The sequence below is a fragment of the Papio anubis genome, chromosome 7, assembly GCF_008728515.1.
Source record: "Papio anubis isolate 15944 chromosome 7, Panubis1.0, whole genome shotgun sequence".
Classification (NCBI taxonomy): Eukaryota; Metazoa; Chordata; class Mammalia; order Primates; family Cercopithecidae; genus Papio; species Papio anubis.
In genome coordinates, this window is record NC_044982.1 from 56,521,317 (window position 1) to 56,535,607 (window position 14,291).

At 41.7% G+C, this 14,291-nt stretch overlaps 1 protein-coding gene and 1 pseudogene across 1 annotated transcript; one reads left to right on the forward strand and one right to left on the reverse strand.

Moving 5' to 3' along the window:
* The first annotated feature begins 492 nt into the window (after nt 1-492).
* Nucleotides 493-591, forward strand: LOC116276044 (annotated as a pseudogene).
* Nucleotides 592-5,414: 4,823 nt separating this feature from the next.
* Nucleotides 5,415-9,439, reverse strand: ARF6 (ADP ribosylation factor 6). The gene is made up of 2 exons (XM_003901769.3): nt 9,300-9,439; nt 5,415-9,199 (listed from the first exon to the last, which is right to left on the reverse strand). The coding sequence occupies exon 2, from the start codon at nt 8,713-8,715 to the stop codon at nt 8,188-8,190; it is 528 nt and encodes a 175-aa protein (XP_003901818.1). The 5' UTR covers nt 8,716-9,199; nt 9,300-9,439; the 3' UTR covers nt 5,415-8,187.
* Between the last annotated feature and the right edge of the window lie 4,852 nt (nt 9,440-14,291).

Genomic DNA, 14,291 nt, shown 5'->3' on the forward strand with positions numbered 1-14,291 from the left:
TGAATTATCATCAAAGTCTCCTGAAGGGACTTCTTTCTTCGAACTTCTATCCATAATCTTGATACATGATTCTATACAAAGCTACTAGATACACCTAAACACTGTGACTCTCTCCTGTTTTTATATATATATATATATATATGCATAGAAAGATATATATATATGCATAGAGATATATATATAAATTTACATATGTAAAAATTCAATGGCTCCCATTACACACAAAACAATATCCAAACTACTTGGTAGAGCTCTTGAGAGTTTCTAAATATATTTTTAAATTTCCGTTTTCAATCTTACCTCCTTTCCTACCATTCAGAGTCAGATATAGGATTGTAGGTAAAATACAGGATGGCCAGTTAAATTTCAATTTAAGCTTTAGTATATAATTTTTTATATATAGTATATATAATTTAATACATAATTTTAGTATATTGCTTGGGATACACTTGTACTAAAAAATAGTTTATCTAATTGAAATTTAACTGGGAGGCTCACTTCAGCAGCACATATACTAAAATTGGAGCAATACAGAGATTACACGGCCCCTGTGCAAGGATGACACAAATTCGTGAAGCATTCCATATAAAACTTTTCTTAAATCAAAAGAAATCTATATATAAGTATACAAATAATCAGCTCAATGAAAATTTTAACTTTTCCTATTTTTCACAATGATCTGTAAAATTCACTATCAAGCAATCAAATTTGATTTTTACAGAAGAAAAAAAAAAGTCCGTTAAGCACCTAATACTGTTCTCCACTGTACAGCAGAGTGAAATTATACAGGGATGCACAACTTATTGAAGATAAAATAAGAAAATTATGGGAAATTTACTTAAAGCCAGGTATTTATAAGAAAACACACACCAAAAAAACACTAAGAACATGAGTAAGCACTGGTTCACCTTAGTCACATTCATAGTACAGCAGAGACTATCTGAATCCAAATTCAGGCTCTTCTACTTATTATCATATACTTCTGTATGCCTCAGTTTTTTCAACTATAAAATGAGAGCCCTATCTCCCAAGGTGGCTGTGAGGATTTAGAGAATTAATAGTCATTCAGTGCTTAGAGCAATGCCTGACACATGGCAAACATTCAGTAAACGCTAACTCTTACTATTAGAATATTTCTGAGTTTGATTTCCTTAGGCCTAACTCCAACCTAGGACTTATTCATAAAACTAACTTTTAAAAATAAACACATGGGCCAGGCGCGGTGGCTCACACCTGTAATCCCAGCACTTTGGCAGGCCAAAGTAGGTGGATCACCTGAGGTCAGGAGTTCGAGGCTAGCCTGGCCAACATGGTGAAACTCCATTTCCATTAAAAATACAAAACAAAATAAACAAACAAAAAAATTAACCAGGCGTGGTGGTGCACCTGTGGTCCCAGCTGCTTGGGAGGCTGAAGCAGGAGAATCTCTTGAACCTGGGAAGTGGAGGTTGCAGTGAGCTGAGATCGCGCCACCGCACTCCAGCCTGGGTGACCAAGCAAGACTCCTCAAATAAATAAATAAATAAACACGTGGGCAGGGCACAGTGGCTCACACCTATAATCCCAGCACTTTGGGAGGCCGAGTTGGGTGGATTGCCTGAGCTCAGGAGTTTGAGAACAGCCAACATGGTGAAACCCCATCTCTACTAAAAATACAAAATTAGTTGGGCGTGGTGGCACATGCCTCTAATCCCAGCTAGTTGGGAGGCTGAGGCAGGAGAATCACTTGAACCAGAGAGGGGAGGTTGCAGTGAGCTGAGATCGAGCCACTGCACTCCAGCTTGGGCGACCAGAGCGAGACTCCATCTCAAAAATAAGTAAATAAAATAAAAAATAAAGACATGCAGAGAAAGCACTTTGGTTTGCCCTATTATAACAAACTTCAAAGATCCGAATTTCTGCTTCTACCACAATGGTTTTTTTTTCCCCTCTCATGCTATAACCTTCTCAGGCTATTCAGCTGTAATGGAAAACAACTTTTATAATCACAAATAACTAGTTTCACATAGGTCTTTCCATGAACTACAAATGTTTTCATTTTTTTTTAAAGCTTATTTGTAAATGTCCTCAATAAAATTTACTTCCATAACTTCTGCTAGATTACTTTGTAGTAGTCTAACAGTTACAGGTTTCACAACTTTGTAATAGTTTAAATAGTTTAAAATATAGATTTCTCATCCTACTAGTAATTATTTAGCATTATTTGGTATTAATATATAACTCTCTAGGCAAGAAATAATCCATGTGTAAAGCAAATTTTCCTAGTTTATATTGGTTAGAGGAATAATACTGGAAGAAACCAAATTATCATGCACCATAATAGTTTCCAAGTCAATAAAACACTTCCCCTTACAAACTTTCTTCATAAAAATAATAGACTCATGACTTAATTATGGTAATAACGGATAAAAAAGCCACAGTTAAATGATGTTATCTGAACCTACACCAACTAATCTAGGTTATCTGGAAGAAAGGACACTTAACAAAGAATCACATTTAACTTAAATCCAAAGACCAGTAAAACTACCACAAAAATAAAAGAAATATTTAAAATGAAGTGACTCACAGTTTTAAAGAACTATGTTAAAATCAAAACTGAGAAACTACTGATTTCACGCATTTAAATTCATTTAGAAAAAAAATAATCCAGGTTAGACTACTCAATAACAAGTGTTAGCTCACTAAATGTATAAAATGTGGAAATTCTATGTCACTGTGCCTTTTTTTTTTTTTTTTTTTTTTTTGAGACGGAGTCTTGCTCCGTCGCCCAGGCTGGAGTGGCAGTGGTGGGATCTCGGCTCACTGCAAGTTCCATCTCCCGGGTTCACACCATTCTCCTGCTTCAGCCTCCCGAGTAGCTGGGACTACAGGCACACAACACCTCGCCCGGCTAATTTTTTGTATTTTTAGTAGAGACGGGGTTTCACCGTGTGAGCCAGTATGGTCTCCATCTCCTGACCTCGTGATCCGCCTACCTCGGCCTCCAATAAGCACTGGGATTACAGGCATGAGCCACAGTGCCCGGCCTGTGTGTCCTAAAATTTTTATTAGATTCATTTAACAATGGTCTTTCACATTCAATTGTTCGATTTCCTATATATTTTGATAATGTTTTAAAAATTGGCTTTACATTTGAGGTTAAATGTTTTTCCTAAGAGCCAGATCGTAAATATTTTAGGCTTTTCAGGCCATTACTGTCTGTCACATATTCATGTTTTTTTCTTACAAACTTTACAAATCCTTTAAAAATGTAAAAACTATTCTAGCACAGTCCCTATAAAAAACAGGCTGCACCCAGATTTGCCCTTGGTCAGTTTTCCCACCTCTGCTTTACACTATACTATTATCTTTCTGTGACTATGTCAATTATACCAATATTGACATTTCCTTCAAGTATTTGCTCAAACATCACCTCAATGAGATCTTCTCCGAACACACCTACCTGTTCCCTGATATGTGTACATACATTATATATTGTATAACATATAGCATATAACCTAACAGATTTTTACTTATCATCTGATCTTTGTTCTCTATCCCCAATCCTCCATTTAAGTTCCATGAATGCAGATTTTTTGTGTTTTTCTTCACTGTCAATCTCCTGCACCTAAACAGTGCCAGGCATTATTAGTGGGCTCTCAATAAAAAAAATCTACCCTCACACTTATAAAACAAATACTATGGACCAAATATGTATTCTACAACAAATGAAAGATACTCGCCGGGCGCGGTGGCTCACGCCTGTAATCCCAGCACTTTGGGAGGCCAAGGTGGGCAGATCACGAGGTCAGGAGATCGAGACCATCCTGGCTAACATGGTGAAACCCCCTCTCTACTAAAAATACGAAAAAAAAAAATTAGCCAGGCGTGGTGGCAGGCGCCTGTAGTCCCAGCTACTCGGGAGGCTGGGGCGGGAGAATGGCGTGAACCGGGGAGGTGGAGCTAGCAATGAGCCAAGATCCCGCCACTGCACTCCAGCCTAGGCGAAAGAGCGAGATTCCGTCTCAAAAAAAAAAAGATATTCAAGGACAAAAATACTTTCATTTTTAAATTTTTTCAAGTAGTCATAAAACGTTTCAAATAAAGGGGTAAAAGTTTAAAAATTTTATTTTCCCACAAAATGAGGTTAGCTCCTAGTCTAATTCTCTTGAAATTTACCATTACTTGAGTTATATTTAATTGCAAATTTGTTTTAATTCCTAAATCCCTCTCCTTTAGTGGAACTAAAACAGGGCAAACTACCTCAAACTCTCCAGACTTGTTCTGCCTTCTTTGATCTCACCTGTGTGTTCCCTGCCTGTTCAACTCACTAATCTAGTCTGGCAACTTTGGTTTGGCAAAGCAAGAAGTTGCTTTGCCTCTTCTATGGCTCCATCTCCCAACATTCCATTTTTGTAAACTCTAATACTGAAACCTTTACTAATCCTTACCATTTGATTAAAGCAAAAGGCTAGATACTATTGAATATTATACTCCAAATATATTATGTTCAGTGACTAATCACTTAAAAATTTCTTATAATTGCTGTATGTGGTTTTACAAACACAGTTTTTACCTATAAGGAAAGATACAAGACTTACCTTACTTGTAATCCTGATACATATTTGGCAAGGTATTAAGAAAATAACTTTTGGAATTTTATAAGCTCCATCACCATTCAGATTATGGCTACTGTATTTCTAAGCTTATATTAAAGCATAAAAACTCATTAATGGGGAAAATATTTTCTACTGCTAGTACTGACAAATTGATACTTTGTCACAGTATCTTAACCACAGTACTAAATACATTAATAAATATTAACATAGGAATTAAATCATACTAGAGATCACATGAAGACATTCTAAAATCAAACTATAAAAATTGCTGATATAGGAGGAAAGGCTTACAATGTCTTTCAAACTCTTTTATCCAACAAGTTATTCATCGTTTTCTTTCTTCCGACCTTATCCTGTATACTACTTTACATTTAAATGAATACAATTTTGCCATTTCTATAGGAAAATTTGACCTCTAAAAGAAACTTTAAAATTCAGAAGTCTATAAAGAATTAAGACCTGAATTTAAGACTCAAGGCCAATTCTTTAGACACAATTCTGTACTTCTAAAAATGCTAAGGTTGTAATTTGGAAAAAACAGCAGAATAAAGACTGCTATGGGACCTCAAATTTTAAAAACTGTTTAACTGTTGTGTCCTAAATTATCAATCAGATTAAGTTGGTGGAACTAAAACAGGGCAAACTACCTCAAATAGCCAGCATTTACAAGAACCAAATTGATATTTTTTGTTCTTACAAAAGTCAGGTAACTTCCAAATTAAGTCACCTTTTACCATAAACCCTGGAGAATAACATGGCCCAACACACCACATGTCCCACTTATCTAGTTCAAGCGAGTAACGTAACGTGAGAAACTGCACTGTGTAATTCCTTTATTTTCTGCATATTAGTGCTTTACCAACACTACAACCATAAACACAATTCCAAATACTGTACTTTTTAGTTTGGGGAGATCACAGTCTACAGACTCATTTACTTATATTAAACAAGATTAACCTCATTCAAAACTTACTGCAGTTTATAAATTCACAAATACAGAAACTGATGCAATTAAACAACTTCAGGATCTTATTTTTTCAATTCTTAGATTATAATTTTTTCTGCAGGCTGTAATTACCTGCTCCAGTCACCAGTGGTTATTGTTCAATTTAACTACATCAATTATAAACCTTTTATATTCTTAAAGAAAATTTTAAGTGAAAATTACAATTTCTTACCAAAAGGTTTAGGGTTTTCCAAATTTCAAATATTTGCTTCCCCCTCCCCCCTTTCCAGTCAAACATTTCAAATAAACTAAAAATAACCACATCTCACCTGCAACATTCAATAATAGCAATCACTTGATGTATAAAATTTTAACTATGCCCCCAGTTATTTTAAGACACAAAAAAATGGCTGCCTACCAATCTGTCTTCACAAGTTAGAAATACTACATTTAAGATTTAACATGAGGGTTTCAAGTTTCCTCCAGTTTAGGCATGTATACCTTTGTGCTTGTTTTGTTTCAGGATGTTACTATAGCATTGATATTGGATAACCCATATTTATATACCTTAAAATGCAATCATTTAAAACACTAAGAATTACATTTATGGTGGAGCTTTGGGAATTTTAGAAAGCAACCAGTATTCTTAGATGTGTTTATCAGCCTCATTTCTAGAGCTATTTCTACTAAAGTGAAACTGAGAACTTCGTACTTTAGTTGCATCTTGAAATCAAAAATCCCTCTGCACCAACAGGAGCCTACATGAGAATACCCTTTTGCATCTGCTTTAAGTAAAACGTCTGTCAAGAGTTTTACTTTGAATAGTTCATTTTTTTTATAGTTTTACACTTCTCATACATCTTTGGTAAAAGCTCCATTACACAATATGGCCAAAGCGTGAAGGACCAATACTGTCCAACTATACCATGATATCCCGCTCAATTTTAGTTTTCAGACACCCTCATAAACTAAACCCACTCCACTTTTTCCTGTATACTGCATTTGCAGTCTACATTTCTGAAATTCCCTATTTAATTCCTTGAGGATCACTAAAATTAATCCTTAAGGTTATATAGGAACCAGATGCTGCTTTACAATTCTGCATCAAGCATTAACATTTGGTTCAAAATATTATCATAGTGGTCGCAATCCAGTTACTGGTCCTAACCAGCTAACCAAGTAATCCTGTTAGGATCTGGATATCACCAGCGAGCACACTGCTTACATATGAAGAAAAATAAGTTTACATTCATTGTCATCTGTAGGTTCTTTCTCTTCATCCTACGTCCCCTTTAATAGTCATCCCTCAAGTCTACACATCATTCATTCATCACGCTTCCTTCCTTAAAGGAGACAGTGTACTATTGAACCAACAGGATATCTTCATTATTTGCATGAGTTAATCCTACAAACAAAATTAAATACCTTTTTTATAAAACATCTTTTCCAGTGTTCTAATTGATGGAGATGTGGATCACTCATCTATAAAAATGACTTATAGCTTCAGCTTTATCAGTTGCTATAATGTGAAAACAGGAATGTGTATTTTTTTCAACTAGGTAAAAGGTGCATATAATTTGAATTGCTAAATGCTTTATTAATGAACAAAGTAAACCTTTTAGTAATTTTTAAGTTACTGGTCTCAGGCGTTTGAAACAAGGTCAAAGTATACATTCCAGTTTTGCCCAAAAGTCACTTAAAATATCTACAAATGTTTAATCTGTGTGTGGCATACACCATTATTGCTCCAATTCCTGGAGTCTATTTTTAAAGTTTAAAAAAGAGGGAAAACAGCAAAGTGACTAACTTTGCAGTGGAAAAAAAAAAGTGTCCTTCATGGGTTAGTTACACTTTCATATTTTTATGCAGCGTTAAGTTAGCTACCTTGTGGGGAACTTGGGTTTTATTCCTACTCATGCATGATGTATGTTTCAGAACTTATTTGCTGACATTTCAGAGAACCTCTTACATTACCTGTTTAACATACTGAGGTGCAACTGGAACATATTACAATGATATTACTCATTACTCGCCACTGTGGGCTAAGTTTACTATACTGGTCTTAGATATAAAAGGTCACATTTGAAATTACTAAGTTAGAACTCATAAGGAAGGGGGGAAAGGCCTTAAGTATAAAAGACAAACGGCAGTTTGATTAAGCAATAATTTTCAGTTTACTAGATGAAACAGACTTGCAACATAGTCTGCATGAATGCAAAATAAGCCATCTACAGCAAGTGATAAGGAAACTGGGCAAAAAAGGAAAAAAGCATACATAGGAAAATGAAAGATTCTCTCGAAATAAAAAAATCAAACTATTATTACAAAGGACTTTACCAGGAACTGCTGTATTTCCCCCATCCCATCTGCTGGAAGTCAACAAGAGCATCTAGCAACTTTGTGTTCATGTCAAATGTCAGATCAGAGCATCCTAATGCAAAGCCAAAAAAAAAAAAAAAGGAAAAAGGGAAACAAACAAAAGAGAAAACCCCCAAGCCCCCTCCCCCCAAACTGTAGAACAGTAACTCCAGAGTTCAAATTCAAAAGAAGAGAAAGTGGCAATTGAAAGAGGTGATGGTGGCGATAATCCTATGAATGGGTTTTTGATTTCTCTCCTTCCAGGGGATGGGTGGAGAATGCTCATTAAGATTTGTAGTTAGAGGTTAACCATGTGAGCCCCTCATAGAGTCCGTCCCCTGAGGTGGCACAGGAGGGCTGCACATACCAGTTCCTGTCCCGAATCCGGGTCAGGCCCAGTTTCTCCTGGATCTCGTGGGGTTTCATGGCATCAGGCAGGTCCTGCTTGTTGGCGAAGATGAGGATTATGGCGTCCCTCATCTCCCGGTCATTGATAATGCGGTGCAGCTCCTGGCGAGCCTCATCGATGCGGTCGCGGTCGGCGCAGTCCACTACGAAGATCAGACCTTGGGTCCCAGTGTAGTAATGCCGCCAGAGCGGCCGGATCTTGTCCTGGCCGCCCACATCCCATACGTTGAACTTGACATTTTTGTAAGTCACCGTCTCCACGTTGAAACCCACAGTGGGAATGGTGGTCACCGACTGGCCCAGCTTCAACTTGTACAGGATTGTTGTCTTGCCGGCCGCGTCCAGGCCCAACATGAGGATCCGCATTTCCTTGTTCCCGAAGATTTTGGATAGCACCTTCCCCATCGCGTCGGAGGAGCCGGGGCCGGGGGCATTCAGGTGTCCCGGGTCCCGTCAGCCAACAACGCCGCCGCCGCCGCCGCGAAACCGAAACGAAGCCTCCTGGCCGCGAAGGCGCCTTTGCGGCCTGCGTGGGAGGTGCCTCCTAAGGGCAGAGGCCCAGGACCGCCGCTCACTCGGGCATCACCGACCGCACAACTTGATTCCTCCACTCGCCGCTGCCACCCGGGCCCTGAGTCTGCGCCGGGAGCCGCCGCCCTGCTGAGGCGCGGCCCGGCCCGGAACTGCCCTTCCCCCCGCAGGCGCCGCGCGAGCGCCGCCGCGGTTCCCGCTCCTCCGCCTTCCTCTCACCCCGAGGGAGAATGCGGCCCTCCGGCCCGCCCGCCGGCCTGCAAACACTGGGCTCACCACCGAGCCAGGACACCCGAGAAGCAGCACGACTCCGGGGCCCCGTCAGGTCATGGATCCTCGCGGGAACTCGGTACGCTGCCTGCAGAGAAACAGAGAGGGAGAGGGGAGTTACCGCCAGAGTTCCAGAGAGGAGTGAAGACAGAGGTGGCCCGCCTTTCCAGCTCGGTGCAGGGGGTTACCTCCAGCCGCCGCCCCGAGCGCGGGCTCCCTCCGGCCTCCAACTCCTCCTCCCAGTTCTGCCGCCGCCGCTGCCGGAAAAGGCGCCGAGGAAACCGCCTCACTTCCCCTCCCAACCACGCAGGCGCAGCAGAGGCCGACCGTTCGGACAAGAGCGACCTCTGTAAGGAGAGCGGCCCGCGCGCCTAGCGTCATGGGCGCCACGCGCCGGAGGGGCGGGGCTACGGCGTCTCGGAGGGCTCGCAGGTGCGGTTGGCCCAGAGACCTGCAACCTCGGACTCTGACCGGCGCCCACCTGTGGCTCTTCTAGCGTCTCCTTGCCTGTTTTTCTCTACTGCGCTCTGCCCTCCCCTGCCCACCCGAACCAGGGAACAGATCTACTGGGGGGGCTCCACAGGGTGGGGCCCACGGGCAGCCCACTCTCTCCACGAACAGAGCTGCCTCCAGGCCTGTTCCCAGACCTCGGTGCCCGCCAGATGCTCTGCGAGTTCCCTCCGCCGGCCCCAGCCTTCGCGCACCCTCCGCGCACCCTCAACTTCCCAGGGAAGCTCTGTTCGCTTTTTTTTTTTTTTCCTTTTTCTCATCCCCTTCTTGGCTTTCTTTATCCCTTGAATTTTGTGTTTCCTGAAAGACACGTGGGAGGCCAGTGTCTCGTGTGGAATCTGCCAGTCAGTGCAGCGCTTTCGGGGAGTTGAGTTTACTCTGTAGCTCTTTTGAATGTTTGAGCCCTGTCTGCCTATAGGTCTCGTCAAGACCAGCCCATGTTTCTTAAAAACTGCAGTATTTATCAGGAGTTCCTGTGCCTTGCCGCGTTTTCACTTTTTTAGAATGCGACATCTGTTCATCTTTAAATATCACTTTATTTTATATGGTTAGTAGTAGCTTCTCACCCACCTACCCATTCTTTTTTTTTTTTTTTTTTTTTTTTTGAGACAGTCTCGCTTTGTCGCCCAGTCTGGAGTGCAGTGGCGCGATCTCGGCTCACTGCAAGCTCCGCCTCCCGGGTTCAGGCCATTCTGCCTCAGCCTCCTGGGTAGCCCTCAGCCTCCGGAGTAGCTGGGGCTACAGGCGCCCGCCACCACGCCTGGCTAATTTTTTGTATTTTTAGTGGAGACGGGGTTTCACCGTATTAGCCAGGATGGTCCCGATCTCCTGACCTCTTGATCCGCTCGTCTCTGCCTCCCAAAGTGCTGGGATTACAGGCGTGAGCCACCGCGCCTGGCCTCCCATTCTTTAAGAAGCCTAGACGGTAAAATATAGGATTTAGAATGTAGAACGACAGCTTGTATGGCCTGGATCTGGCACTTAACCGTACTAAGTTTATCTCATGTGTAAACTGACCTTGCTAACTCCCCCATGTGAGGCTTAAATAATACAATGTGGAAGACTTTAGGGCACATTTTTGGTTTTTTGGTTTTTGTTTGTTTCTGTCGCCCAGGTTGCAGTCCAGTGGCACAATCTCGGCTCACTGCAGCCTTCTCATCCCGGGTTCAAGCAGTTCTCCTGCGTTAGCTTCCGGAGCAGCTGGAATTACGGGCGCCCACCACCAGGCCTGGCTAATTTTTGTATTTGTAGCAGAGACAGGATTTCACCGTGTTGGCCAGGCTGGTGTCGAAGTCCTGACCTCAGGTGATCCACCCACCTCGGCCTCCGAAAGTGCTGGGATTACAGGCGTGAGCCACTGCGCCCTGCCCAGGACACATTTTTATATCAAATGGTTAATGATAAAATTAGACTGAGAGTAAAGTAATGTGAAACCTTCAAATATCAAGAGGAGAAAAACAGGAAATGGGTATCTTTGTTTAAAAAGGAAGATGCTATAAACAGCATATGGTAACATACTATTTTTATTTCACAAATTAAGAAAATTAGATAATGGTAGATAGGGTATATGATAACCTTATAAACGTCATTTCATCCGGAAATAAACTTATTAAATATTAATATTCTAACAATTATTTCATTTACTTTCCATGTACCTTAAGATGAAGCACTGTCATAAAACTGAAAAGCTTATGAGTCTAAAGATTGGGGTTCAAGTGTCATCCCCAACCCCACCTCTCTTTTTATTTTTGGGACAGGGTCTCGCTCTGTCACCAAGGCTGCAGTGCAGTGGTGCAATGTCAGCCCACTGCAGCTTCAGCCTCCTAGGCTCAAGAGATTCTCCCACCTCAGCCTCCCGAGTATCTGGGACTAAAGGCGTGCACCACCACACCTGACTGATTTCTCTATTTTTTGTAGAAACAGGTTTTGCCACTTTGGCCAGGCCACTGTCAAACTCCTGACTCTTAAGTGATCTGCCCACCTCGGTCTCCCAAAGTGCTAGGATTACAGGCATAAGCCACCGCACCCAGCCCTTTTTTAATTTTTATTTTTATCCAGGCACCTGGGTTATGTTTTTGTGTTTTGGGTTTTTGTTTTTTTGTTTTTGTTTTGTTTTTGAGACGGAGTCTTGATGTATTGCCCAGGTTGGAGTGCAGTGGCTCAGTCTCGATCTCAGCTCACTGCAACCTCCACCTCCTGGTTCAAGCAACTCTCCTGCCTCAGCCTCCCAAGTAGCTGGGACTACAGACATACGCCACCACGCCCGGCCAATTTTTGTATTTTTAATGGAGACGAGGTTTCACCATATTGGCCAGGCTGGTCTCAAACTCTTAACCTCAAGCCTCAAGTGATCCACAGGCCTCGGCCTCCCACAGCGCTGGGATTAGAAGTGTGAGCCACCAGGCCGGGCCTGGGTTATGTTTTAAATTTTAAACAGATGAATGCTCCAACAGCTAAGTATAGAAAAACCTCTACTTTTTGACTCAAAGCCTGTAAATGAAGAGGTTTCTGAAATTTACATGCAAACCAGCCTTCCCTAGTGAATGCCATTTCATAATTTTTAATCTCTTCAACAAGCACATATGTTTATGATATTCCTGACTAAAATAGTATAAATAAAATGCCATAATTTTTATTCATTTATTTATCTTTTTTTTTTGTAGACACAGGACCTCACTATAACCCAGGCTGGTCTCAAACTGCTAGACTCAAGCAATCCTGCTTCAGCCTCCGAAAGTGCTGGAATTACAGGCCCGAGCCACTGCACCCAGCCAATACTATATCTCATAAGAAATATGCTTACTTGTAAAAAATGGCTTAGACCTTGTTTTTTTGTTGTTGTTGTTTTTCTTTCAGATGGAGTCTTGCTTGATCGCCCAGGCTGGAGTTGAGTGGCGTAATCTTGACCCACTGCAACCTCCGTCTCCTGGGTTCAAGTGATTCTCCTGCCTCAGTCTCTGAGCTGCTGGGACTACAGGCATGTGCCACCACGCCCAGCTAATTTTTGTATTTTTAGTAGAGACGGGGTTTCACCATACTGGCCGTGCTGGTCTCGAACTCCTGACCTCATGATCCACCCACCTTGGCCTCCCAAAGTGCTGGGATCACAGGCATGAGCCACCGCGCCCAGCCCTCTGCTTTTAAATTGAAATTAATGTATTCTGTAACAATAGTACCACACACTGTTTACCCTAATTTCTGAATTCTTATAGCTCTTAAAAATCACTCATTCCATAAGACCCTGTCGTGTATTTCTTTTTATCCCATCAAGGAGCAAGGATGACTCTGACCACATGACAAAGGTGGTCTGACCATGTCCTTGTTTGATGATGACTTTATCCCATTTATCATTTCAAACCCTTAGGCAGAGTGACCCAGAATTGAACAGTATTTTAAAGAAGGAATAAAGCCTGGGAAATCTATTAGCAGTAGCTATAAAGTGTAAATAAAAAGTTATAAGAAATTGTATCTTTAGAAAAATTGCTAATCCTGCCAGGAATAGTGATTCATGTCTGTAATCCCAGCTATGCAGGAGGCTGAGGCAGGAGTATCCTTGAGGCCAATAGTTCAAGGTCAGCCTGGGCAACATAGCGAGACCCAATCTCTACCAAAAAAATTTTTTTAATTAGGTCTCAAAAATAAATACAAAAATATAAATAAATAAAAACAGAGCCAGGTGTGGTGGCTCACACCTGTAATCCCAACACTTTCGGAGGCTGAGGCGGGCAGATCACGAGGTCAGGAGATTGAGACCATTCTGGCTAACATGGTGAAACTCCGTCTCTACTAAAAAATACAAAAAACTAGCCGGGCGAGGTGGCGGGCGCCTGTAGTCCCAGCTACTCTGGAGGCTGAGGCAGGAGAATGGCATGAACCCGGATGGTGGAGCTTGCAGTGAGCCAAGATCGCGCCACTGCACCCCAGCCTGGGCAACAGAGCGAGACTCCGTCTCAAAAAAAAACATAAATAAAACATAAAAACAGAGAGGCTAAGTCATTCAGACTTCTTAATTGACTGACTACTCCAAACCTTGTAATTAGTAAAAGTGCATGTAGTGTTTACAGTAACAGTGGTTGGGCCTGGAGCGCAGTGGCACAATCACGGCTCACTGCAGCCTCAACCTCCAGGGCCCAAGGGATCCTCCCACCTCAGCCTCCCAAGTAGCTGGGACTACAGGTATGAGGCATTATGCCCAGTTAATTTTGTGTGTGTGTGTGGCGACAGAGTCTCCCTTTGTCACCCAGGCTGGTCTCGAACTGCTAGCCTCATTCGATCCTTCCATCTTTACCTTCCTGAATGCTGGGATTACAAGTGTGAGCCACTGTGGTCAGCCAGTTGTGATTTTATTATACAATAACATACCGTATAGCGATGTCTTGGTATAAATGTTATGATATTCAGGAAGAAACTTAAGGGACACCAAAGATCTGAGGGCTAAAATCCTTATCCTCTCTTCATAATGATTCCAGCTTAAAATGTTCTAATCTATAGGTTTTGTCATTGGTTTCTGTTTTTGCTTGTTTTCCCCTATAGATACATGAAGGAAATGGCATATAAGCAAAACACTGACTAATTGGTGAATGGATCACAATGGTACTAAACACATTAACTAATCTAAGCCATCACGCAATATTAGCTGTCTACATTACTTTTTGCTTCTAGCACAGTAT